The 27,205-nt window shown below is 57.6% G+C and overlaps 2 protein-coding genes across 6 annotated transcripts; both read left to right on the top strand.

Moving 5' to 3' along the window:
* Positions 1–453: 453 nt before the first annotated feature.
* On the top strand, positions 454–9,618 carry RABEP2 (rabaptin, RAB GTPase binding effector protein 2). Of its 5 annotated transcripts, none has more exons than XM_037898887.1 (14): positions 454–674; positions 1,100–1,364; positions 2,439–2,587; positions 4,548–4,667; positions 4,850–5,194; positions 5,411–5,527; positions 6,051–6,149; positions 6,298–6,429; positions 6,804–6,993; positions 7,172–7,183; positions 7,278–7,333; positions 7,568–7,666; positions 8,653–8,769; positions 8,902–9,618. In XM_037898887.1, the coding sequence occupies exons 2-14, from the start codon at positions 1,115–1,117 to the stop codon at positions 9,001–9,003; spliced, it is 1,788 nt and encodes a 595-aa protein (XP_037754815.1). In that variant the 5' UTR covers positions 454–674; positions 1,100–1,114; the 3' UTR covers positions 9,004–9,618. The 5 variants fall into 5 exon arrangements, with proteins under 5 accessions (XP_037754815.1, XP_037754813.1, XP_037754814.1 ...); XM_037898885.1 differs by having other exon boundaries at positions 8,653–8,813; XM_037898886.1 differs by having other exon boundaries at positions 454–722; positions 8,653–8,813.
* Positions 9,619–11,190: 1,572 nt separating this feature from the next.
* TUFM (Tu translation elongation factor, mitochondrial) lies at positions 11,191–26,954 on the top strand. The gene is made up of 11 exons (XM_037898894.2): positions 11,191–11,500; positions 18,197–18,243; positions 18,787–18,949; positions 19,323–19,489; positions 20,353–20,457; positions 25,325–25,489; positions 25,572–25,704; positions 25,797–25,901; positions 26,008–26,159; positions 26,259–26,378; positions 26,510–26,954. The coding sequence occupies exons 1-11, from the start codon at positions 11,452–11,454 to the stop codon at positions 26,678–26,680; spliced, it is 1,377 nt and encodes a 458-aa protein (XP_037754822.1). The 5' UTR covers positions 11,191–11,451; the 3' UTR covers positions 26,681–26,954.
* Positions 26,955–27,205: the final 251 nt, after the last annotated feature.

Genomic DNA, 27,205 nt, shown 5'->3' with positions numbered 1-27,205 from the left:
AAGAGGATGCTAGGGAGAGGCAGTTGCCAGATGTGGTTGCAGAGAGGAATGGTGGTTGTGAGGGAGAGGCAGTTGCCAGGGTGGTTGCCAGGGAGAGGCTGTTGCCAGGGCTGCTTGCCAGGGGAGATGCGGTTGCCAGGGTGGTAGCTAGGCAGAGGTGGTTGCTGGGGTGGTTGCCGGGGAGAGGCGATAGCCAGGGGTGGTTGCCAGGGGGCTGCGGTTGCTGGGGGTGGTTGCCAGGGAGAGGCTGTTGCCAGGGCTGCTTGCCAGGGGAGATGCGGTTGCCAGGGTGGTAGCTAGGCAGAGGTGGTTGCTGGGGTGGTTGCCGGGGAGAGGCGATAGCCAGGGGTGGTTGCCAGGGGGCTGCGGTTGCCGGGGGTGGTTGCCGGGGAGAGGCTGTTGCCAGGGCTGGTTGCCAGGGGCGATGCGGTTGCGGGGGGCGGGGTTGCCAGGCTATCCTAGGCCTGGACTGGCGGCCCCGCAGACAGACCCCGCCCCGCCCCTTCGGGCCTCTCCGCTGCCTCCCGAGACCCCTCGGCCGGGCTCGGGCTTTCGGCTCCCTCCGGATCCGCTCGGCTCTTTCCGGAACCACCTGGGTGGCCCCGCCCCCAGCTGGCCCCGAACGCGGAAGTGCGGAGCCTGCGGCGGGGGGAGCCGCGAGCCGAGCATGGAGGGTGCGAGGCCGGGGGGTGACCCCGGGGGGAGGGGCGCAGGGTGCAGAGGTGAGGGGAGTGACCCCCCGGGGGGAGGGGCTCTGGTGGGGGGGTGGGGTGAGTGATCCCGGGGGGGAGGGGCTCAGGGTGACCCCAGGGGGAGGGGCGCAGGGTGACCCCGGGGGGAGGGGCACAGGGTGCAGAGGTGAGGGGAGCGACCCCCGGGGGGAGGGGCTCTGGTGGGGGGGTGAGTGACCCCGGGGGAGAGGCTCAGGGTGCCCCCGGGGGGAGGGGCTCTGGTGGGGGGAGTGACCCCTGGGGGAGGGGCGAGGGGTGCGGGGGGGGGGGAGTGACCCCTGAGGGAGGGGCTCTGGTGTCCCGGGTGGGGGGTTAGGGGGTGACCCCCGGCAGGCTGGGTCTGTGACCCCCCCCATCTCTGCCCCCAGAGCCGTGTGGGGCAGATGGGCTGGGGGGGGGGCCCCGCAGCCCTGCAGGAGCCCGGTGTGCTGGTGGCAGTGGTGGGCACGGAGCCGGACCCCGACCCCGGGGGGAGGATCCAGGCGCTGCGGGGGGAGCTGGCGGCCGCGCTGGCCGAGGTCGAGACGCTGCGAGCCGTGGCCACCGTGAGCGAGGGCACCAAGCAGGAGGCCGTGGCCACCGTGCGGCGCCAGTGCCAGGAGGAGGTGGCCTCGCTGCAGGCCATCCTCAAAGGTGAGAGCCCCCCAGGCAGCCCCCCCACGCTTCTCCCCCACTGCCTCCCATGCTTCCCCATAGCCCCCATACACACCGCCCCACTCAGCCCCCCATGCTACCCCACTGCCCCCCCGTGCTTCCCCACTGCCCCATACACCCCCTGCTGCCCCCCGTGCTTCCCCACTGCCCCCATACACCCCCCACGCTACCCCACTTCCCCATAGCCCCCATACACACTGCCCCATGCAGCCCCCCATGCTACCCCACTGCCTCCATACAACCCCCTGCCATGCCTACTGCCACTCCCCACACCCCGCCGTACTCTTACTGCTGTCTTCACATGCCCCCCGTCTCCGTACATCTACCATGGCCCCCAGCCACCTGGTACTGCCCCATATGCACCCCCGTGTGCCCGCCACAGCCCCACATGCACCCCTTTACGCTCGCTGCCATGGCTCCCAGCCACTTGCCACAGCCCCATACGTACCCTCGTATGCCTGCTTCGACCCCCAGCCACCTGATACTGCCCCATACACACCCCCGTACACCTCCCCCCCCCATGCCCCTCAAACTTCTACCACCATCCTCATATGCTAACTACCCCTTCCGCTGCCCCATACTCCTGCTACCATCGGCCGCTGTATACACCCCCCCGTATTCCTACTGCCTCCATACGCCTACCACGGCTCCCGTCCGCACCCCACATGCCTACCGCCATTCCACACGCCCTCCATACTCCTACCGCTGTGCCCAATCTGCCCACTTGCCCATCCCCCCACCTCCGTCCCCCACCTGCCACCAGCCCGATACAGACCCCCATGCCCAGCCCCCTTACATCCCAGGATACCGCCCCATGCCCCGTCCTGTGCGCCCCACTTCCTCAGTGCCCGTCACTGGGGATGTATGTCAGATGAGCTGGATGCAAGCTGCCAGTGTCCAGAGAAGCCAGACACCCCTCCACACTGCCCTGTCTGTGAGTGTCTGTGCTGCCCCAGCCTGGGGATGGGCCTCTGCTCCCAGAGGTCCGGAGCATTTGCTGTGTGGGACCCGGTGCTTCCTGTCGCCTCACGGTGCCCTCTGCTGCTTCCCCAGACACCATCAGCAGCTACGAGGCACGCCTGGCGGCCCTGCAGCAGGAGCAGCACAGTGGCGGCTCATGGGGGGGCCGGGAGCTGAGCTGCCCGCAGCAGCAGCGGGCACAGGGAAACCCCCTGGACTCGCTGGAGCGGCAGATGGAGAAGGTGAGGCAGGGGAGGATGGGCCCCTGGGGGTGAGGAGAGGGGCTGGGCCCTTGAGGGGTGTTGGGGACCCCAGGTTGATCCTCCAGCCCAGGAGAACGCTGAGGTGGTGCTAAGGGTGAGGGGTGGGTGGGTCCCTGGCTCAGGAGGACTCTGAGTGGCTGTGGGAGAAGGGTGGGGGACGCTGGGGGCTGGAGAAGGTAGATATGGGGTGCTTGGGTTGGGGGGCGGTGGGGTCCCTGGCTCTTGCCAGCCCTGCTCCCCAGACTAAGCAAGACTCTGAGCGGGTGCAGGGTGGGGGGCACTGATGGGTGGGGGTGCGTGGGGAACGCAGAGCGGGTACGTGGAGGGCCCTGTGGGTTCAGGGGTAGGGGCTGAGGGGGTTGGGGCTGTAGTTGGAGGTCTGGGGGGTCCTTGGCACATGTTGTCCCTGCCCGAGATCTTTTTTGTGAGTGGTAATTAGCTGTTATCACTCAGGAAAGAGATCTTGGCATCACTGTGGCTAGGTCTCTGAAATCATCCACTCCAGGGGCAGCGGCCGCCACAAAAGCGAACAGAATGCTGGGCACCAGTAGGAAAAGGTTAGATAAGAAGACGGAAAATATCATATCTCCTCTCTATAAGACCATGGTTCGCCCACATCTTGAATACTGCCTGCAGATGTGGTTGCCCCATCTCAAAACAGGTCTATTAGAAATGGAAAAAGTACAGAGAAGGGCAACGACAGTGATGAGGGGATGGAACAGCTTCTGCTTGAGGAGAGATGACGAAGACTGGGGCTGTTCAGCTTGGAAGAGATGACTGAGGGGGTACATGACACGAGAACCAGGGGTCACCAAATACCATTAATCGGCAGCAGGTTCAGGTCAAACAGAAGGAATTTCTTCACACAGCGCAGTCAGTCTGGGGACATCCTTGCCAGGGGATATCATGAAGGCCAAAAGTATAACTGGGTTCAAAAAAGGGTTATAGCAGAACCTCAGAGTTATGAAGCCCTTGGAAATGGAAGTTGGTCGTCACTCTGAACCAAATGTTGTGGTGGTTCTTTCAAAAGTTTACAGCTGAAGCTTGACTGAACACAGCTTTGGTGCTTTACCGTGCAGAGGAAAAGCGCTGCTTTAACCAGCTTAATTTAAATGAAAGAAACATAGAAAGTTTCCTTACCTGGTCAGATCTTTGTTTAAACTTTCCCTGTATGTTTAGTAATGTACATTTAACACACCACGGTCCTGGATTTGCTTGTTTTGGTCTCTGCTGCCTGATGGTTTACTTCCGGCCCCAAAGGAGGGGTGTGGTTAGTTCGTAACTCCGGTGTTCGTAACTCTGTGGTTCCACTGTAACTCAGTTCCTGGAGGGTCGGTTCATCGATGGCTATTAGCTAGGATGGGCAGGGATGCAGCCCCCTGCTCCAGGTACTCCTAAACCTCTGACTGCCAGGAGCTGGGACTGAACAACAGGGGAGGGACACTCGATAATTGCCCTGCTCTGTTCATTCCCTCTGGGGCACCTGGCACTGGCCACAGTCGGCAGACAGGAGACTGGTCTAGATGGACCTTTGGTCTGACCCAGTCGGGCCGTTCCTATGTTCTTATGCCTCAGGACTATGAGTGCCTGTGGGTGAAGGGCCGGGGGTGCCGGGCATTGGGGGATGCAGAGGGGGTGATTGGGTGCTATGGGGCAGGGGATGTTGGGGGACAGGGGCTGTGGTGCAGGTGCTGAGGGGCAGGGAGTGCTGGGGGCAGGGGATGTTGGGGGGCAGGGGCTGTGGTTGGGGAGCAGAGGATGTTGGGGGCAGGGGCTGTGGTGTGGGTGCTGGGGGCAGGGGCTGTGGTTGGGGGGCAGGGCATGCTGGGGGCAGGGGCTGTGGTTGGGGAGCAGGGGCTGTGGTGCGGGTGCTGTGGGGCAGGGGATGTTGGGGAACAGGGGATGCTGGGGGTCCCTGGCTCAGCCTCTCCCCACTCAGGCGCAGGAGGACTCGGAGCGGCTGCGCAGCATCGTCCTGCCCATGGAGGAGGAGATCGCCCAGCTCAAGAGCAAACTCTCCCGGGCCGAGGGGCTGATCCAGGGGCTGCGGGGGCCTGAGGTGAGACCCGGAGGGGGGGAACCGTGTGGGGGGAGCGGGGTAGTGGGTGCTGGGGGGCGGAGAGCCAGGCCAGGCAGGAGTGTGTTTGGGGGGAGGGAAGGGGTGCCCAATATGGATGGACTTGGGCCGTTCTGACTGTGTGTGGGGGGGTTCGCTCTGCCCTGTGACTCCTTCCCCCCCAGGGCTCACTCTGCGGCTCATCGGAGTCCCTGCTGTCTGATGCGGAGGCTCCCAGCCGGGTGCCCCCTGTCCACCCTGGGGGAGAGGGGGATGAAGGCTCCGGACCGGAGGGTGAAGAGGAGCTGGGAGGTGGCCTGGCCTTCGCCCGTGGCTGCGACAGCATCTCCATTGTCTCCATCGCCAGCTCCAGCGCTGGCTCCCCCCGGCCCCGGCGCCGGCCCAGCCAAGAGCATGAGGACACGGCCTCCCTGCTGTCCACCGGCACCCTGGTGCCCGAGAGCATCTACCTGCCGCCCCCTGGCTTCCAGCTGGTGCCTAATGGGGAGTGGACGCAACTGCAGCAGGAGGTGAGACTGGAGGGGGAAGCTGTGGGCAGGGTGGGGGGCCAGGAGGTGGGAGTGGGCTGGGGGGTGACAGATGTGTGGCGAACAGGGAGGAGGGCAGCTGGGGTTGTGGGGAGCGGAGATCCTGGGGGGGATGGGAGGATGCTGTGCAGGGTTGCTGGAGCTGGGGTGCGGGGGATGTGGCTGGGATAGGGTGACCGTGACCTCGGCCCCCCCCAGGCCAGGCGGCACCAGGAGTCCTGGCAGCAGCTGAGCGAGCAGCTGGAGGCGGTGATGCAGGAGAAGCTGCGACTGCAGGAGGCGTTAAAACGGAGCAGCGAGGATTGTGCCAAGCAGGTACCATGGGCAGGTCCCCCTCCCCCAGCGCTGCCGGTGCCCCGCAGCCCCTGCTAGACCGGCCCTGGGCTTCCCCCACTGCCCCTCCAGCTCTGCCGGTGCCCCCCAGCCCCCTGCTAGACCGGCCCTGGGCTCCCCCTTCTGCCCCCAGCGCTGCCGGTGCCCCGCAGCCCCCTGCTAGCCCGGCCCCGGGCTCTCCCCACTCTGTCAGTGCCCCTTATTTCCAACCCGCAGCCCCCTGCTAGCCCAGCCGTGCCCCCCAGCTCTGCCGGTGCCCTGCGGGCTGACATGCAGCCCCCTGCTAGCCCAGCCCTTCCCACAGCGCTGCCGGTGCCCTGAGGGCTGACATGCAGCCCCCTGCTAGCCCAGCCCTTCCCCCAGCTCTGCCGGTGCCCTGAGGGCTGACATGCAGCCCCCTGCTAGCCCAGCCCTTCCCCCAGCTCTGCCGGTGCCCTGAGGGCTGACATGCAGCCCCTCTCCCTGTGGCCAGGTTGCTTCGTGCTGATGGCTGAGTCTCTCCCAGGTGCTGGTGCTGCTGGATCAGATCCAGAACTCGGAGCAGCTGCTGCAGACCCTGCAGGCGACCGTGTCCCAGACCCAGCACCGGACCCAGGAGCAGATTGTGAGCAGGGGGGTGCCCGGCAGGGTGGGGAAGACTAGGTGCAGAGGGTGGGGGGCTGGGGGGCTGGGATCCATGGTGGGGGTCACTGGTGAGGGTCATGGTGGTGAGGGGGATCCAGTCCCTCTGCTCACCCCACCCCCTCCCCCAGGCTGACCTGGCTTCATCTCACAAGCGGCTCAGCTACGAGGTGCAGCGGCTGAGCGAGGAGAACGAGGGGCTGCGGGGCTCCCGGCCCACCCCGACCCCTGCTGAGGAGCCACCACTGCCGAGCTCCGTGCAGGTACCACAGGGGCTGAGACCAGACGTCGAGGGGGTTGGGGGTCTCTAGGTCATCTCCCTGACCCTCCCCGGGGGTGTGTGTGGGGCAGGGCAGGGGGTGCACTCCCATGCAAACCTCCAGTCCCTACCAGAACCTGTAGGCGTTGGTGGAGGGTGGGGATATCGAGGTGTGGGTCTCACCCCCAGCCCCCCAGGAGCTGTAGGTGCAGGGGGGGGATATCGAGGTATGGATCTCACCCCCCCTTCCCCCCCCGGAGCTGTAGGTGCTGGCATTGGGGGTACCGACGTACGGCTCTCCCCGATCGCCCCCAGGAGCTGTAGGTGCTGGCTTTGGGGTACAGCTCTCTTCCCCCCCCCCCCCCCATCTCCCCCCAGGAACTGCAGGCCCTGGTGCGCCAGCTGCAGGAGGAGGCTGGGACCCTGCGCCGAGCCAGTGAGCACCATAGCGAGCGGCTGCGCATTGAGATCGTCACTCTGCGTGAGCGACTGGACGAGGAGGAGGCCGCCCGGGCCCGGCTGCAAGGGGTTCTGGAGGCCCAGCTGGGGGCCCAGCGCGAGGAGAGCCGTAAGGGGGTGGCTGGGGGCATGGGGACAATGGTGGGGGAGGGGAAAGGGCTGGTGGAGGCGGGGAAGTGGGTCGGGCTGGGGGTGTCATGGCAGGTAAAGCACCCCCCCCTCGCTGTAACACTGTCTCTCTTCTCCCCCCCGGCCCCCTCCCGCGGCTCCATCGCTCCCGCTTGCAGAAGTCATGGAGGGTAAGTGGGGACTAGGGGAGGGGGGTGGGTGTGTCGGTCGCTCAACCCCGCCCCTCGTGGTGACTCACCCCCTGCCCCATCTGTCTCTCCCCAGCCTCCCTGTGCAGCCTCCGATCAGAGATGGAGAGGCTACAGCAGCAGCTGGGGCAGGTGAGGGGGCTGGTGATATGGGGGGAGGGTCCTTGGGAATGGGGAGGGGCCTGTTCTGTGCCCCCTAGAGGTGTGTATCTGGCGGGAAGGTCTATGCTGAACTCTTCCCACACAAGCAGGACATGCCGTGGGGGCGGGTGGGACACTGATTTCCCCCCCCAACCGCTGCCCAGGCAGAGCACTGGGGGCAGAGGGGATGGTGGGGTCACGCTGGTTTCCCCTTCCCTCCTGAAGGCAGAGCAGCGGGCACAGGGGCTGGAGCAGGACATGCAGCGGCTTCAGGGGGACCTGACCCAGCGTGACCAGCAGGGCCAGGCCTGGGAACATGAAAAGGTGAGTGAGCCGAGCCAGCCCCTCCCCTGCACAGCACCCCTCACCCCCAATGGGGCAGGCTGCCTGTTCAGACACCCTTGGTGCCCCCACACGGGTCTCTGGGGGTTTGGGGCACTGGCTGTTAGGCAGTGCCGTGGGGGGCGCCCCTCGTCTGTCCTGGACTCCATACGCCATACGTACCTGCCAGGACAGGTCTGGGCATCTTGCCTGGGAGCCAGCTTATCCTCTGGCTCCGCGCCCGCCCACTGAGAGCCCCAACGGCTGGCTCCTAAGTGTCCCCCTCCCGGCCAGGCCTGGGACCTTCCTGTTCAGTTCTTGGTGTGCACGTGGCCCCTGTCCTGCCTTCCAGCCCCCCTGCTCCGCAGCGCTTCCCCAGGCCAGGAGCTAGCTGGTCCTGGTTCACAACCAGCACCACATCCAGCCGCCTGCGACTGCCCTGCCCCAGTGGGCCAGGAACCCCGCTTACAGCAGGGTGGCTGCCAGTGTGAGATTGAAGGGGCGTCGAATGACACCTTAATCCCGCCGCCAGTGCACCTGGGGGGATGAACCCTTCCGCCCTCAGGACAAAGGGGTGTGTGTGTAAACTGAGCCCCACACCTGGTTCAGAAAAGTGTTACATTTCCCACGTTGCTCCTTCCACCCTACACCTCCTCCCCTGAGTGCTCTGCAACCACCCCAGTGGGGCATGTAAGGCAGGGACCAACCAGCTGTAGCTGGTCCCAGGCTCTCATGGTCTCTCTTCCCCAGGCTGGGCTGGAGTGGGGGTGCAGAGGAGTCAGGGGAGGGGCTGGTCCCTGGACTGTGACAGTCTCTCCCCGAGGCCGGGCTGTGTGTGGGGGGTGTTGCAGAGGAATGGGGAGAGGTGGGGGGCTGGTCCCCGGGCTGTGACAGTCTCTCCCCGAGGCCGGGATGTGTGCGGGGGGTGTTGCAGAGGAATGGGGAGAGGTGGGAGGCTGGTCCCCGGGCTGTGACAGTCTCTCCCCCAGGCCAGGCTGGAGGCAGCACTGTCCGAGCAGCGGGGGAAGCTGCAGCGGTTGCAGGCGGAGCTGGACACCAGTGAGCAGGTGCAGAGAGACTTTGTCCGCCTCTCGCAGACTCTGCAGGTACCGGCTGGGGGGTGTCTTGGAGCAGGTGCCGTCTGTAATGGGTGAGCTGCGCCCTGTGGAGGGTGAGGGGGGGTGTCTCCGCAGCCCAGGATCTCGAGGTGTCTCTCTCACTCTCCTCTCACCCCTCAGGTGCAGCTGGAACGGATCCGCCAGGCCCCCTCGCTGGAGCAGGTGCGCAGCATTGTGGACGGGACGCGGCTGAAGGATGTAGCAGAGCTCAAGGAGCCCTGAAAGGCTGGGACAGCAAGAGACCCTCCCCTGGGTGGCGGGGCATGGATGCCACCCACCCTTCCCCTGGGCAGGCACAGACTCCAACCCCTTCCCCTCCCCACTAGGGGGGCCTTGGACACTGCCCATGCCCCAGGCCAGGCTCTGAGTGGCCATCCTCTACTAACCCCCCTCCCCAGGCACCTGTGGGGGATTAGGGCCATCAGCCTCGGGAGACTGGTCCCAGCCTCTCTCTGCCCCCCTCCCCCCCCCCAACTCAGGGATGGTGCCCCCCACCTGCACACTAACCAAAAATGCAGCTGCTGTTCACCCCCCAACAAGAGCAAGGCCTATGGGGCAGGGAGTCATGGCGTGGCCCCAGCTCTGGCTCACACCATAGGAGACAGCATGTTACTGACAGTTACTAACACTGAGGACTGGAACTGGGGGAGGCCAGCTCCAGCTCAGTGTCCATCCTCCATTTCCCCCCTTCCCCCAGCTTCCTCCTCCCACAATGGGTGGGAAGGGGCAGGGCCAAGCAGGGCCCGCTGGCTCCCCTGCCACTAACAATCCACCAGCTTGCCTTTGTGTGGAGGGCTCACAGGGGGCAGGGTTAATAAAGGTGACTTTTTGACCATACTCTCTGAGCGACCTGCATCCATCTGTCTGCTTTAACGTTAAAGTGGTGCCACTTTCTCCAAGTCAGCTGCCCGGGGCAATGGGGGGCATCAGTGGGACAATGGCATGAGACTGACCGAAGCAGCGCAGGCGATGATGTAGGGCCTGGAACCCCATGCCCCCACCTGCGCATTTGCCAGCCTAACCTGTGCTAAAATCACTAGTCCCACCCTGTAAAATGACGCTGGTTCTTTTTCTTTGCCTCAGCTTTTCTCCCCTGCTGCTACAGCTGGAACCAGGTACTGTGTATTAAATGAGAGCTGAGCGCCTCCTGCAGCCAGGGCTTCAAGAAACACACTAGTGCCCTGAGCAGGGGAAGCTGGGGCTGGCTCAGTGCTGCTCCACTTCATGTTGTGTCTGGTTCCTGCTGCCTGGGCAAGCCAGCTCCATGAGTGTCCCAGCTCCCTGCCTCAATCTCGCTGGTTGTAGTGGCCCTGCTCCCCCCTAGGGGCTAGTGGGGGTGGTGGGGAGGGGGCTGCACCAGGTAATGCCCCTCGCCCCCCAATCCCCACCCCTGTCCAGTGCAGCCTGGATGTGGGGAAGCTCCAATTCTGGACAAACTGGAGAAATGGTCTGAAGTAAATAGGATGAAATTCAATAAGGACAAATGCAAAGTCCTCCATTTAGGAAGGACCAATCAGGTGCACACATACAGAATGGGAAATGACAGCCTAGGAAGGAGGCCTGGGGAAAAGGAAGGGGGGGTCAGAGTGCACGACAAGCGGCCACCCCTCTGGCCTGTGATGGGCTATTAGATGGGGTGAGACCTGAGCTACGCAGGAAAGAATTTTCTGTAGTATCTGGCTGGTGAATCTTGCCCACATGCTCAGGGTTTAGCTGATTGACATATTTGGGGTCGGGAAGGAATTTTCCCACAGGGCAGATTGGAAGAGGCCCTGGAGGTTTTTCGCTTTCCTCTGCAGCATGGGGCATGGGTCACTTGCTGGAGGATTCTCTGCTCCTTGAAGTCTTTAAACCACGATTTGAGGACGTCAGTGGCTCAGACGTAGGAGAGGGGTTTTTCGCAGGAGTGGGTGGGTGACATTCGGCGGCCTGCGTTGTGCCAGAGGCCGGACTGGATGATCAGAACGGTCCCTTGTGACCGCAGTGTCTGTGACTCTGTTAGCCGGCGGGCGCCCTGGAGCCAGCCCGGGGCAGAGGGAGGGAGGCGCGAACCTGCCCCGGGGCAGAGCGAAACGCGGTGGGTTCAGGCCCAGGGTCTGGCAGCACCTGGGACGCCCCCAGCTGAGCAGCCCCACAGTCCTCCAGGGCCGTAGAGTCTAACCCGGGGCAGGGGTAGAGTTGGTCCCTTTGAATCATCCTCCATCTGGAGGGGCAGAGTCCTCCTTGGCCATAGAGTCCCCGCAGGGAGCTAGAGCGGCTCTGCCCAAGCCTTGCTGGGGGGTCCCGGCCCTGGCAATCGTCGAGTCTCCAGCTGGCTAGCGAGGCTCTGCATAGACCACAGACAGTCAGTGGCCAGCGCGCCTCCGCGAGCGCCATAGAGTCCCCGCTCCCGTGCCGACGCAGTGACGCCTGGCGGAGGCTAGAGCGGCTCCAGGAGCGCCATAGAGTCTTCCTCAGCCGGGGCTAGAGAAGCGCCTCCTGTACAATACAGTCCCACCCTGGCCGTAGAGAGAGCGGCTCCCGGCACACCATAGAGTTCTTACGAGTGCTAGAGCGGCCGAGCCACATTTCCGGTGTGCTCGCGACTCTTTGCCGGAAGCGGCTGTCTCCCGCTTCATTCATTGGCTCTGGAGCCCGCCGCAGTTGCGTCACTTCCGGTCCTGTAGGAAGATGGCGGCGCACGCGATGTTTGCCCGCGGGGGATGGAGCGGGGCCGCCGGTCAGTGACCGGGGAGTACGAAGGACTTGGGGGAAGGTCGGGGGTCTCTGGCGGGTGGGGGCAGGAAGGACGTGGGCGGGAGGTCGAGGGTCTCTGGGGAGCGGTTACAGGAGGTGGGGGGCAGGAAGGACGTGGGCGGGAGGTTGGGGGTCTCTGGGGGGAGGTTACAGGAGGTGGGGGTCAGGAAGGACATGGAGGCAGGTCGGGGGTCTCTGGGGAGTGGGGGCAAGTTAGGGGTCAGGAAGGACGTGGGCGGGAGGTCGAGGGTCTCTGGGGAGCGGTTACAGGAGGTGGGGGGCAGGAAGGATGTGGGGGGCAGGTTGAGGGTCTCTGGGGGGCGGTTACAGGAGGTGGGGGGCAGGAAGGACGTGGGGGGCAGGTTGAGGGTCTCTGGGGGGTGGAGGCAGGTTAGGGGGCAGGAAGGACGTGGGCGGGAGGTTGGGGGTCTCTAAGGGGAGGTTACAGGAGGTGGGGGTCAGGAAGGATGTGGGGGGCAGGTTGAGGGTCTCTGGGGAGTGGGGGCAGGTTAGGGGGCAGGAAGGACGTGGGCGGGAGCTCGAGGGTCTCTGGGGGGCGGTTACAGGAGGTGGGGGGCAGGAAGGATGTGGGGGGCAGGTTGAGGGTCTCTGGGGAGTGGGGGCAGGTTAGGGGGTAGGAAGGACGTGGGCGGGAGGTCGAGGGTCTCTGGGGGGCGGTTACAGGAGGTGGGGGGCAGGAAGGACGTGGGGGGCAGGTTGAGGGTCTCTGGGGGGTGGGGGCAGGTTAGGGGGCAGGAAGGACATGGGTGGGAGGTTGGGGGTCTCTAAGGGGAGGTTACAGGAGGTGGGGGGCAGGAAGGATGTGGGGGCAGGTCGGGGGTCTCTGGGCAGTGGGGGCAGGATAGGGGTCAGGAAGGACGTGGGCGGGAGGTCGAGGGTCTCTGGGGAGCGGTTACAGGAGGTGGGGGGCAGGAAGGATGTGGGGGGCAGGTTGAGGGTCTCTGGGGAGTGGGGGCAGGTTAGGGGGCAGGAAGGACGTGGGCGGGAGGTCGAGGGTCTCTGGGGGGCGGTTACAGGAGGTGGGGGGCAGGAAGGACGTGGGGGGCAGGTTGAGGGTCTCTGGGGGGTGGGGGCAGGTTAGGGGGCAGGAAGGACGTGGGCGGGAGGTTGGGGGTCTCTAAGGGGAGGTTACAGGAGATGGGGGGCAGGAAGGATGTGGGGGCAGGTCGGGGGTCTCTGGGGAGTGGGGGCAGGATAGGGGGCAGGAAGGACGTGGGCGGGAGGTCGAGGGTCTCTGGGGGGCGATTACAGGAGGTGGGGGGCAGGAAGGATGTGGGGGGCAGGTTGAGGGTCTCTGGGGGGTGGGGGCAGGAAGGACGTGGGCGGGAGGTTGGGGGTCTCTAAGGGGAGGTTACAGGAGGTGGGGGGCAGGAAGGACATGGGGGCAGGTCGGGGGGGTCTCTGGGCAGTTGGGGGCAGGTTAGGGGTCAGGAAGGACATGGGCAGGAGGTTGGGGGTCTCTGAGGGGGAGGTTACAGTAGGTAGGGAGCAGGAAAGATGTGGGGGGAGGTCTGGTTTTCACAGTGTTTAGGGGTGGAAAGGCCAGTGTGATAATTTAGTCTGACTCCCCGGCACAGGCCAGGGATCTGCCCCACAATAATCTTAGAGCTGATCTGTTTGAATCCACCAGAACCCTTGATAAATAGTCCTAGTCGTTAATTACCATTGGGTAATTGGATGATCTGGGAAGGGCAGGGGATTTTTGTGGGGAGAAAGGATCCTGAGAGGGGAGAGAAGGATCTGGGGGTGGAATGTAGGGGCAGGTTATGTGGTGGATGGAGATTATGGGGAGGAGCAGGGGTCAAGGGAGAGGTTGGTGGGGGCAGGGAGGCTCTGGGGGTCGGAGGTGAGTTCAGGAGAGCAGGTGGCTGTGGTGGGGTGTTTGAGGGCTCAGTGATGGTGGAATGGGGGCTAAGCAGGGAGCTGGCTTCCTGAGAGAAAAGGGATGGCTCTGGATCAGGCCAGGAGGCATTGTGTGGAGAGCAGGGGGTGCAGCACGCAGCTTACGCTGTGGAGGGGGGTTATGGGGAGGAGGAGGGATCTGGGTTTGGGGGGTTGGTGGTGAGAGGAGGGAGAAGGGATTTGGAGGGTGGCTGGAGTCAGGTTGTGGGACAAAAGAGGGTTATGGGGTGATGTGGGGGGAGGACTTTTGGTGGGGGCAGGGTGGTGGTGGCAGGGGAGCAGGGATTCTGAAAGGAGAGGGATGGGGTCTGGGTTGGTGGGGGTGGGGAGCAGAGTAGTCTGGGGGGCGTTGGAGGAAGTGGTGGGTGTGGGAAGGGGGTTACTGGGGAGGGAGGAGAACAGGGTGGTCAGGGTTAAGGGGCGATGACACCTATTGAAGGAAATTCTGAGGAGCATGGCATGGAGGCTGAAAGAGAGGGAGCAAGGCTTTGCGGGATGGAGTGCAGTAGGGTGATGAGGGCTTTGGCGGGAGAGTGACTGAGTTTGGGTAGAAACTACTGGGGGCTGCAGCTCTGGGGGCGGGCTGCCTCCGCGCAGTCAGCAGGAGACACTAGTTGATATTCTCCACGAGAACTAGGTGGGAAGTCAGATTGGATGGTCACAGAGTGGGTGCTTCTGGCCTGGACAGCCAAGAGTCTGAATCCATCTGGTCTGCCTCTTGCCCCATTCACCGAGATCCGTCATAACCCAGGCCCTGCCTTCACCGCAGCACTGCAAGCCCTGAGTGTTTGGACCAGCAGTGCCAGCGACCACTGATCTAAAAGGGTGCCCCCTGCTCCACCCCATGGAAGGGCGTAGTCCCTGCCCCCACTGGAGCTGAGGCCAGTCAGCCACAAATACCACCAGACACTGGGCTGGAAGGGACCTCGAGAGGTCGTCTAGTCCAGCACCAGCACCGAGGCAGGGCCAAGTAACCCTAGTCCAGCCCCAGCTGAGGTTTGTCCAGTCTGTTCTCAAAACCCTCCAGAGACAGGGACCCCACAGCATTCCTAGATAACCTGTTCCAGAGCTGAACTAACCTCCTAGTTAGAAAGTTTTTCCTACTATCTTACTTAAATCTCCTTTGCCAAGATTGAGCCTGTTACTTCTTGTCCTGCCTTCAGTGAACACAGATCGTTGTTCCCCATGAAAGAAAGCGTAGAATCAAATAAAGTAAAAATCTTAAATGAACCAAACTGTACCACAGAATCTTTATGGATAGTAATTCCATGCTCTAAGAATAAGGATATAGCAGTAGGGATATATCACCAACCGTCTGACCACGATGGTGTTAGTGACTGTGAAATGCTCAGTGAGATTAGAGAGGCTATTAAAATAAAAAACTCAGTTGAAATTCCCCATTATTATTATCTCCATATTGACTGGGTACTTATCACCTCAGGAAGGAATGCAGAGATAAAGCTTCTTGACACCTTAAATGACTGATTCTTAGAGCAGCTAGTCCTGGAACTCATAAGAGGAGAGGCTGTTCTTGATTTAGTCCTAAATTGAGCACAGGATCTGGTCCAAGAGGTGAAGATAGCTGGACCACTTGATAATAGTGACCATAATATAATTAAATTTAACATCCCTTTGGCAGGGAAAACACCACAGCAGCCCAACACTGTATCATTTAATTTCAGAAAAGGGGAACCACACAAAAATGAGGAAGTTAGTTAAACAGAAATTAAAAGGTACGGCGTCAAAAGTGAAATCCCTGCAAGCTGCATGGAAACTTATGGTGTCTTTAAAAAAAGAGGCTCAACTTAAATGTACACCCCAAATTAAAAAACATAGAGAACCAAAAAAGAGCCACTGTGGCTAAACCTTAAAGTAAAAGAAGCAGTGAGAGGCAAAAAGGCATCATTTAAAAAGTAGAAGTTAAATCCTAGTGAGGAGAATAGAAAGGAGCACTGGGAAAGAAAGTATAAATATACAATTAGGAAGGCCAAAAAAGAATTTGAAGAACAGCTAACCAAAGACTCAAAAAGTAATAGCAAAAATGTTTTTAAGTACATCAGAAGCAGGAAGCCTGCTAAACAACCAGTGGGGCCACTGGACGATCGAGGTGCTAAAGGAGCACTTAAGGATGATAAGGCCATTGTGGAAAAACTAAATGAATTCTTTGCATCAGTCTTCAAGGTTGAGGATGTGAGGGAGATTCCCAAACCTGAGCCATTCTTTTTAGATGACAGATCTGAGGAACTGTCCCAGATTGAGGTGTCATTGGAGAAGGTTTTGGAACAAACTGATAAACTAAATAGTAATAGATGGTATTCACCCAAGAGTTCTGAAGGAACTCAAATGTGAAATTGCAGAACTACTAACTGTAGTCTGTAACCCATCATTTAAATCGGCTTCTGTACCAAATGACTGGAGCATAGCTAATGTGGTGCCAATTTTTAAAAAGGGCTCCAGAGGTGATCCCAGCAATTACAGACCGGTAAGCCTGACTTCAGTACTGGGCAAACTGGTTGAAACTACAGTAAAGAACAAAATTGTCAGACACATAGATGAACATATGTTGGGGAAGAGTCAACACGGTTTTTGTAAAGAGAAATTATGCCTCACCAATCTACTAGAATTCTTTGAGGGGGTCAAGAAGCATGTGGACAAGGGGGATCCGGTGGCTATAGTGTACTTCGATTTTCAGAAAGCCTTTGACAAGGCCCCTCACCAAAGTCTCTTAAGCAAAGTAAGCTGTCATGGGATAAGGGGGAAGGTCCTCTCATGAATTGGTAACTGGTTAAAAGATAGGAAAGAAAGGGTAGGAATAAATGGTCAGTTTTCAGAACGGAGAGAGGTAAATAGTGGTGTTCCCCAGGGATCTGTACTGGGACCAGTCCTATTCAGCATATTCATAAATGATCTGGAAAAAGGAGTAAACATTGGGGTGGCAAAATTTGGAGATGATACAAAACTACTCAAGATAGGTAAGTCCCAGGCAGACTGCAAAGAGCAACAAACGGATCTGTCAAAACTGGGTGACTGGGCAACAAAATGGCAGATGAAATTCAATGTCGATAAATGCAAAGTAATGCACATTGAAAAATGTAATCTCAACTATAATATAAAACGATGGGGTCTAAATGAGCTGTTACCACTTGTAAGAGAGATCTTGGAGTCACAGTGGAGAGTTCTCTGAAAACATCCCCTCAATGTGCAGGAGCAGTCAAAAAGGCGAACAGAATGTTAGGCATCATAAAGGGAGAGATAAGACAGAAAATATCATATTGCCTCTAATCCGTGGTATGCTCACATCTTGAATACTGCCTGCAGATGTGGTCACCCCATCTCAAAAAAGATATATTGGAATTGGAAAAGGTACAGAAATGGGCAACAAAAAATGATTAGGGCTATGGAACGGTTGCTGTATGAGGAGAGATTAGTAAGACTGGGACTTTTAAGCTTGGAAAAGAGACGACTAAGGGGAGATATGATAGAGGTTTATGAATCATGACTGGTGTAGAGAAAGTAGATAAGGAAGTGTTATTTACTCCTTCTCATAACACGAGAACTAGGGGTCACCAGATGAAATTAATAGGCAGCAGGTTAAAAACAAAAGGAAGTATTTTTTCATACAACACACAGTCAACCTGTGGAACTCCTCACCAGAGGATGTTGTGAAGGCCAAGACTATAACATGATTCATAAAAGAACTAGATAAGTTCATGGAGGATAGGTCCATCAATGGCTATTACCCAGGATGGGCAGGGATGGTGTCCCTAGTCTCTCTTTGCCAGAAGCTGGGAATGGGTGACAGGGGATGGGTCACTTGGTGATTCCCTGTTCTATTCATTCCTTCTGGGGCACCTGGCATTGGCCACTGTCGGAAGACAAGGTACTGGGCTAGGTGGATCTCTGGTCTGACCCAGTAGGGCCACTTTTATGTTCTTACCCTCTATAACAGCCCATAACCAAGCTGAAGAGTTCCCCCTCCGTCTTCTCTTCTCTAGACTAAACAGGCCCAGATTCTTAACCTTTCCTCACAGGTCAGGTTTTCTAAACCTTTGATAGGTTTTGTTGCTCTTCTGTGGACTCTCCAGTTTGTCCCCATCTCCCCTGAACTCTGGCACCTTGAATTGCACCCAGCACTCCAGCTGAGGCCTCACCATTGCCAAGGGCAACAACTACCTCCTGTGTCTTACATGCAACGCACCTGTTAATACACCCCAGACTGAGATCTGCCTTTTCGCTCCTGTGACTGCCAGCCAACGAGTCCCTGATTTGTAGCTGTGCATTGGATTTTAACTTAAGTGCTTGGCTTGTCTTTACGGCTTGTTGATTTCAGTCCAACTCTCCACTTTCTCGAGGTGGTTTTGTATTGTGAGGATAATGACTAGCTGTCCGTGCTGGCGGTGCTAGATCCCAGTGGAGAATGGGCCCCGGCATGCTGAGGAATGTGCAGTCTAGGTAGAGTCGGAGAGGGAAAGTGAAATATGGAAAGGAGATGGGGCTTGTTCAGTGCCGGAGCTGGGGAGTGAACCCAGAAGTCCAGCCCAGAGCCTCACCGCTTGGTGTGCAAGGTGCTGCACAAACGCAATAGAGACAGTCCCTGCCCCAAAGAGCTTCCGATCCAGGCACCAATCGAGAAGCACCAGGGGCTCCTGATGACCGGGGTGGGGTGGGGCCTCCAAGCTGACAGGAGATGGGCGCGCGGGGCAGTGACTGAAGAGCACGACAGGGTGATCACAGCTTTTCCCTGTCCCTCTTACAGGCCTCCGGGGCTGCCTCTCCCACCATCTGCTGGGCGTCTTGGGGACGGTAAGGAGCCACCTGGCTGGGTTGGGCTGTGGGGGAAACTGCCATGACCATACAGACGTACACACACACACTACCCTAGTGCACTGGGGTGTCTGGGGGCTTGGCCACAGAAGAGGGAAACTGGGGGTGAGGAGGGGGTTGGGGCAGCTATGTTGGGATGGGTTGGAGTTGTGGAGTTAGGGTAGGGAGGTGAGGGGGACATGGGTATGGGGGCTGTGATGGGGTGTGATTGGCAAAATGGGTTGTGGGGAGCCCAGCTATGTTGGGGGGGCTTGGAGAACCCTGGTTGGCTGGTGAGGTTGGGGGTGGCCATGGAAGCTATGCTGCATGTCGTGGATGGATGGGGAGCTGGGGTGGGGGGGATGGGGATGTGGGGGGTGGAGCCCAGGTGTGGTCGGTGGAGGGAGGTGGGGAGCTGTGGTGGGTGGGGTTAGGGGATGGGGATGTGGGGAGCTGTGGTGGGGGGATGGGGTTGGGGGTTGTGGGGAGCTGTGGGGAGGGCCATGGCGGGTATACTTGTGCCAAGGCTCCCTGTGCCCCTAGGTGTCCCCGCCCAGCCCAGTCTCCCGCCTCTGCCCCATCCTGGTGCGCAGCTTCGCTGTTGAGGCCAAGAAAACCTACGTGCGGGACAAGCCCCATGTCAATGTGGGCACCATCGGGCACGTGGACCACGGCAAGACCACACTGACGGCTGCCATCACCAAGAGTGAGTTGGGGGCACTGGAGCATGGGGTTGTGCGTCCTGGGGTTTCCTGTGCCCCTGGCCCCATTGGTTGGGTCACGGTAGCTGCCAGAGGCCCCTGCTGAGACGAGGTGCTGCCCACAACCCCTGCCCAGGCGTGCCGATGCGTTGTGCTGGGTGCTGCAGAGATCCAAAGGGAACAACCCCTGTCCCCAAGAGCTCCCCGGCTAAAGGGGTGAGCGTGGAAACAGGAGCCAAGTGGAGAAAGGACTGGCCCAAGGTCATAGAGAAGGTCACTGGCAGAGCTAGGAATTGAACCCAGGAGTCCTGGCTTGCAGCCTGCCTCTCCTCCCGAGCTGGTTACTCACCCCCTTTTTCTGCTCCCCCCCCCCCCAAGTCCTAGCTGAGGCTGGAGGTGCCAGGTTCAAGAAGTATGAGGAGATCGACAACGCGCCGGAGGAGAAGGCTCGTGGCATCACCATCAACGCCTCCCATGTGGAGTATGCCACAGCCAACCGGCACTACGCCCACACCGACTGCCCCGGCCATGCTGACTATGTCAAGGTGAGGGGGATGGGGGCGGACCTGCCCCGTTCAGCCTGTGGGTGAGTCGTTGTGGTACTACTGGGCAGCCACGTTTCCCAGAATTCTGCTGTCTTAAAGGGCCAAGCCCCCCCTTGCCTCCTAGTCCCCGAATGTGCCCCCTCAGTCTCTTCCTCCGTCCTCACATGCCCACCCCCACTGTCCCTGCCCACACCCTCCTGTTTCTGCCTCTATCCCTAACCCCACAGCCCTATGCCTGTCTCTCTGTACCTCCGTACCCCCAAAACTCACCCCCTCTAGCCTGTCCCTCCTTCTGTCCCCAAACATACTGACTTTTGTCCACCCCCCTGTCCCCACACTCACCATCCTTCTGTTCCCAAAGACAGATTCCCCCCCGCAATCCCTTCGTCTGTCCCCACACACCCCCTCAGTTCCTTCGTCTGGCCCCCAAGACTCCCCCACTCACCCCTGCTTCCTCCTCCTGGCCCCCGAGACAGCCCTCTGTCCCCAAACACACAGCTCTCTGCCCCCTCCGTCCACCCAATCCCTCCCTCTGTTCTCACATGCACCCTGCTTCCTCCTCCTGGCCCCAAGATTCTCCCCCCTCCCCCCGCTTCCTTCTCTCGCCCCCGAGGAACAGTGGGCAGGTGGGGAGCGGCAGAGGGCAGGGGTAGACAGGCCGGGGAGCAGCAAGGGGCCTGGGCGGGGAGCCGCTGTTCTGGGGATTGGGCCTGTGTGTGTCACCCTGACAACTTCACCACCAAGCTCGGTGCATCAATAACACATTCCCGCCCCCCAGTTCTGTTCCCTCCCCATACTGTGCTGGCTCCCCTGCCCCCATCCCCTGGTCCCGGCACCTGAGCACCGCCGTCCCTGTCTTCCAGAACATGATCACTGGCACCGCTCCCCTAGACGGCTGCATCCTTGTCGTGGCGGCAACAGATGGGCAGATGCCGCAGACCCGAGAGCACTTGCTGCTGGCCAAACAGGTGAGGGGGGGTGATGGGTTCCCTAGGTGCAACCTGGAACTGGGATACTACTGAGCCCTCTGGCTTACCAGCCTGGGCTCACTCCCTCACTGTGATGCTGGGACAAGCTGCAAACCCCTCCAGGTCCTGCACGCACACAGCCATCCACAGGCAGGGACACCGCCAGCTGAGTTAAATGAATGCTGCTCCTAGCTACTCATGAACCAACACTAGAGAGACTCCAGCCAATTTCCCCCAGCTCCACAGCCGAGGATCTCAGACCTGGACTGTCCTGGCCTGGTCAGAAGCCTGGCTGGTGTAAGTTTATTACCCAGTCTGCCCCTTCTACAAAGGAAAGTGCGTGTGCACCAACCGTTGCACCCTGAGCAGATTCCCCAAGCACTTTAAGCAAAATGCGCTATTGTAGGTAAAATACCAAACAGATTTGTTAGCGACAGACAGATGGATTGTAAGTGATTATAAGTAATAGGCATGCAGCTCAAAGTTGGTTACCTAAGAAATAAAACACATTTGCAGTCTGAGTTCTATTAACTAGGCAGGATTTGAATCAGGCCGTATCTCACCCTGGGAGATGGTAGAGTTTCTGAATACGCAGGCTGGGGTTCTCCTTTCCAGCCTGGGACCCCCTTCCCAGTTCCGTGTCTTCCAGCCGGGTTTCCAGGTGTTGAGTTGTGGTGGGTGAGGACCAGTGATGATGTCACTTCCCCCTTTTATAGCTTCTTCCAGCTTGCGGGAAAGAGCCTTTGCTATGATTGAGTCAAGCAGCCTCCACTGCGTACCTGCTCTCTCTGAGAGGTCTCCATTGTACACACTCCTGGGACAGGCCCTGGGAGTGTGGATTCCCCTTAATGGGCCATCAGCGTTGTCTGGCCCTTCTGTTGTTGTACCTGAAAGGCTGGTTGTGGTTGTCTCCCAACCTCACAACAACATATTTCACAAACACATACACAGCAAAACTTCATAACTTCCCATCCAGTGACAGCACCTACAGTCCAACAGGAGATTAATGTTCAACAGCTCAAGACTTTTAACATGATACCTCCCAGTTCCACGTGCAGGGCCGGTTAGACAGGCAGAACTGCAGGGTCTCAATGTGTGGATGAGACAATAGTGTAGGGAGGAGGGGCTTAGATTTATTAGGAACTGGGGAAGCTTTTGGGAGAGGGGGAGTCTATATAGGAAGGATGGGCTCCACCTAACCAAAATGGAACCAGATTGCTGGCACTTAACATTAAAAAGGTCATAGAGCAATTTTTAAATTAGGGGCTGGGGGAAAGCCATCAGGTGTGGAGGAGCACATGGTTCGGACAGAGACATCCCTTAGGGGAGGATCTATTAATAGAGATTCTCTATGTCCTAGTGAGGATGAGAGGATGGGTAATGATAAAATACAGGCAGGGTCTGATCAGAAACAATCAAATAAGAGTCCCATTCAATTACATCGTGTAACGGCAGACAGCTAAAAGGAGACAAGTTTTTTAAGTGCTTATATACCAATGCTAAAGTCTAAATAATAAAATGGGTGAACTAGAGTGCCTCGTATTAAATGAGGATATTGATATAATAGGCATCACAGAAACTTGGTGGAATGAGGATAATCAATGGGACTCAGTAATACCAGGGTACAAAATGTATCAGAAGGACAGAACAGGTCATGCTGGTGGGGGAATGGCACGATATGTGAAAGAAAGCGTAGAATCAAATGAAGTAAAAATTGTAAATGAATCAAATTGTACCATAGAATCTCCATGGATAGTAATTCCATGCTCTAATAACAAGAATATAGCGGTAGGGAGATACTGCTGACCCCCTGACCAGGATAGTGATAGCAACTGGGAAATGATCAGGGAAATTAGAGAGGCTATTAAAATTAAAAACTCAATAATAATAATAATAATAGGGGATTTCAACTATCCCAATATTGACTGGGTACATATCACCTCAGGATGGGATGCAGAAATAAAAGTTTCTTGACACCTTAAATGACTGGTACTTGGAGCAGCTGGTCCTGGAACTCACCAGAGGAGAGGCAATTCTTGATTTAGATCTAAGTGGAGCGCAGGATCTGGTCCAAGAGGTAAATATAGCTGGACCGCTTGGTAATAGTGACCATAATATAATTAAATTTAATATCCCTGTGGCAGGAGAAACACCACAGCAGCCCAACACTGTAGCATTTAATTTCAGAAAGGGGGACAACACAAAAATGAGGAAGTTAGTTGAACAAAGATAAAAAGGTACAGCGCAAAAAGTGAAACCCCTGCAAGCTGTGTGGAAACTTTTTAAAGACACCATAATAGAGGCTCAGCTTAAATGTAGCCCCCAAATTAAAAAACATAGTAAGTGAACCAAAAAAGAGCCGTTGTAGCTAAACAACAAAGTAAAAGAAGCAGTGAGAGGCAAAAAGGCATCCTTTAAAAAGTGGAAGTTAAATCCTAGTGAGGAGAATAGAAAGGAGCACTGGGAAGAAAGTATAAAAATACAAGTAGGAAGGCCAAAAAAGAATTTGAAGAACAGCTAACCAAAGACTCAAAAAGTAATAGCAAAAATGTTTTTAAGTACATCAGAAGCAGGAAGCCTGCTAAACAACCAGTGGGGCCACTGGACGATCAAGGTGCTAAAGGAGCACTCAAGGATGATAAGGCCATTGTGGAGAAACTAAATGAATTCTTTGCATCGGTCTTCACGGTTGAGGATGTGAGGGAGATTCCTAAACCTGAGCCATTCTTTTTAGATGACAAATCTGAGGAACTGTCCCAGATTGAGGTATCATTAGAGGAGGTTTTGTAACAAATGGATAAATTAAACAGCAATAAGTCTCCAGGACCTGATGGTATTCATCCAAGAGTTATGAAGGAACTCAAATGTGAAATTGCAGAACTACTAACTGTAGTCTGTAATCCATCATTTAAATCCGCTTCTGTACCAGATGACTGGTGGATAGCTAATGTGACTCCAATTTTTAAAAAGGCTCCAGAGGTGACCCCGGCAGTTACCGACTGGTAAGCCTGACTTTAGTACTGGGAAAACTGGTTGAAACTATACTAAAGAACAATATTGTCAAACATATAGATGAACATAATTTGTTGTAGGAAGAGTCAACATGGTTTTAGTAAATGGAAATTATGTCTCACCAATCTACTAGAATTCTTTGAGGGGGTCAAGAAGCGTGTGGACAAGGGGGATCCAGTGGATATAGTGTACTTAGATCTTCAGAAAGCCTTTGACAAGGTCCCTCACCAAGGGCTCTTACGCAGGGGTTCTCAAACTGCGGGTCGGGACCCCTCAGGGGTCACGAGTTATTACATGGGGGGTCATGAGCTGTCAACCTCCACCCCAAACCCTGCTTTGCCTCCAGCATTTATAATGATGTTAAATATATTAAGTGTTTTCAGTTTATAAGGGGGGTCACACTCAGAGGCTTGCTATGTGAAAGGGGTCACCAGTGCAAAAGTTTGAGAGTCACTGCTCTTACGCAAAGTAAGTTGTCATGGGATAAGAGGGAAGGTCCTCTCATGGATTGGTAACTGGTTAAAAGATAGGAAAGAAAGGGTAGGAATAAATGGTCAGTTTTCAGAATGGAGAGTGGTAAATAGTGAGGTCCCCCAGGGGTCTCTACTGGGCCCAGTCCTATTCAACATATTCGTAAACGATCTGGAAAAAGGGGTAAACAAGTAGGTGGCAAAATTTGCAGATGATACAAAATTACTAAAGATAGTTAAGACTTTGGGAGACTGCAAAGAGCTACAAAAGGATCTTTCAAAACTGGGTTACTGGGTAACAAAATGGCAGATGAAATTTAATGCTGATAAATGCAAAGTAATGCACATTGAAAAACATAATCCTAACCACTCAAGAAAGATCTTGGAGTCATCGTGGAGAGTTCTCTGAAAACATCCACTCAATGTGCAGCAGCAGTCAAAAAAGCGAACAGAATGTTGGGTATCATTAAGAAAGGAAGAGATAATAAGACAGAAAATATCTTGTTGCCTCTATATAAATCCCTGGTTCGCCCACGTCTTGAATACTGTGTGCAGATGTGGTTGCCCCATCTCAAAAAAGATATATTGGAATGGAAGAGGTTCAGAAAAGGCAACAGCAATGATTAGGGCTGTGGAACGGTTGCTGTATGAGGAGAGATTAATAAGATTGGGACTTTTCAGCTTGGAAAAGAGATGACTAAGGGGAGATATGATTGAGGTCTATAAAATCATGACTGGTGTAGAGAAAGTAGATAAGGAAGTGGTGTTTACTACTTCTCATAACACAAGAACTAGGGGGTCACCCAGTGAAATTAATAGGCAGCAGGTTTAAAACAAACAAAAGGAAGTATTTCTTCACACAACGCACAGTTAACCTGTGAAACTCCTTGCCAGAGGATGTTGTGAAGGCCAAGACCATAACTGGGTTCAAAAAAGAACTAGATAAATTCATGGAGGATAGGTCCATCAATGACTATTAGCCAGGATGGGCAGGAATGGTGTTCCTAGCCTCTGTTTGCCAGAAGCTGGGAATGAGCGACTGGGGATGAATCACTTGATGATTCCCTGTTCTGTTCATTCCCTCTGGAGCACCTGGCATTGGACCACTGTCATTAGACAGGATACTGGGCTAGATAGACCTTTGGTCTGACCCAGTAGGGCCATTCTTATGTTCTTCTGTACCTCACAAGGCAGACTTTGTACCAATCAAGTCATAATCCTATCCCAGTGGTGAATATGGGGCTGACAGGGTGCTGTTGTGGTGTACAGAGTGTCACAGGGGTCTTTGCCAGAAGTCCTGGGTGTGGGCTGTGAGCCAGGGGATCCCCTCCCCAAGGACTGGGCTGGGGCTGGCTGGGTTGTCCCTCACCCTGTGGCCCCCTCAGATCGGGGTGCGGCACATTGTGGTGTACATCAACAAGGCGGATGCAGTGGAGGACCAAGAGATGCTGGAGCTGGTGGAGCTGGAGATCCGGGAGCTGCTCTCCGAGTTTGGCTACGATGGGGAGAAGACGCCCGTCATTGTGGGCTCTGCCCTCTGCGCCCTGGAGGTGAGTGCCCCCTTCTCTCCCCCACCCTCTCAGCAGTGCCTCACCTGCCCACTGCCCATGATAATGCCCTCCCTTCCCCCAGCACCGCAGCCCCGAGCTGGGACTGAACTCCATTCTGAAGCTGCTGGACGCGGTCGACATGCACATCCCGCTGCCCACGAGGGAGCTGGACAAGCCGTTCTTGCTGCCCATCGAGTCAATCTACTCCATCCCAGGTAATGCCCGCTGTCCCCACCGCCCCGTGCCTTTCCAGGGACGCCCCCCCCCCCCCTCAGGGCGCCGTGGCACTGACCCCTCTGCCTTGCAGGGCGTGGGACCGTGGTGACGGGGACACTGGAGCGTGGCATCATCAGGAAGGGGGAGGAGTGCGAATTTGTGGGGCACAACCGGAACCTGCGCTCTGTGGTGACAGGTAGGGGGTGCAGCTAACAGAACCCCTCACCTCTCCCCTCCCAGAGCTGGGAGAACCCCACTGCCCAGGCTGGGGAACCCGAGCTCACCCCATCACTTCCCCACAGGCATTGAGATGTTCCACCAGAACCTGGAGCGGGCCGAGGCCGGGGACAACCTTGGCGCACTGGTGCGGGGGCTGAAGCGGGAGGACGTGCGGCGTGGCATGGTGATGTGCAAACCGGGCTCCATCAAGCCCCATCAGAAGATCGAGGCCCAGGTGGGGCCTGTGCTGGGGCAGTTGCAGCAGTGGGCCGGCTGGGGGGGGGAGGGAAGGTGGGCTGCTGAGTGGTAACAGTCTCTCCCTCTGTGCCCCCAGGTGTACATCCTCAGCAAGGAGGAGGGTGGGCGGCACAAGCCTTTCGTCTCTAACTACATGCCTGTCATGTTCTCCCTTACCTGGGACATGGCCTGTCGGACCATCTTGCCCCCTGGAAAGGTACAGAGCCCCCCTATCCTGCCCCCAGCCACAGCCCTCCTTTTCCCCAAACTTCCTCCCCATCCCGGTCAGTGGTGGCCAGTGGCCAACCTATGCCGCTCTGACCTGCTCCCGCTCTTCCCCCATGGCAGGAGATGGTGATGCCCGGCGAGGACACAGCCCTGACCCTCACCCTGCGGCAGCCCATGGTGCTGGAGGAAGGTCAGCGCTTCACACTGCGTGATGGCAACCGCACTATTGGCACTGGCGTGGTCACCAAGACGCTGGAAATGGGGCCAGACGATGACAAGTGGGGAGCTTAAAGGCTGGGCTGACCCAGCTCTGCCCCCAGGCCTGTGTCTGCAAACAGTGGGGGAGGGGCTAGTTCTGTCTGGTGTCCTGCTCTGTGTGGGGATGCCCCAAGAACCTGTGTATGGCAGCAGCATCACAGTCACCCAGAGCTGGGTGCAAGCTGCTGCTGTGGGGCAACAGAAATCGAACTGCTCCCCCGCCCAGAGCCCCTCCAGCAGGGGGCTAGCAGGGCATAGGCAGCTTCTTGCGGTTTGGTTTCTTTTGTTAATAAAGGTGCGAATCACAGCTGGGTTCTTCCTGCTTCTTGGGGGGTGCGGTGTGCTGGAGGGGACTTCTGGCATGGGAGAGCTGGTGCCAGAGGCTCACATCCCCCCAACGGGTTGGGCTCTGATAGTGATACTAGCCCTGCAAGGACCAGGCAGCACTGATTCCTTAGGGTGCCCTGCTCTTGTCCAGGGCCCAGTGGACTAGCAGAGGGGCAGCATCCAGCTTTGGGTGCTTGCTGAGCAAAGCAGTGGGAGAAGGGGGTGGATTAG

The sequence above is a fragment of the Chelonia mydas genome, chromosome 6, assembly GCF_015237465.2.
Source record: "Chelonia mydas isolate rCheMyd1 chromosome 6, rCheMyd1.pri.v2, whole genome shotgun sequence".
Classification (NCBI taxonomy): Eukaryota; Metazoa; Chordata; order Testudines; family Cheloniidae; genus Chelonia; species Chelonia mydas.
This window is presented reverse-complemented; position numbering and strand designations above follow the sequence as displayed.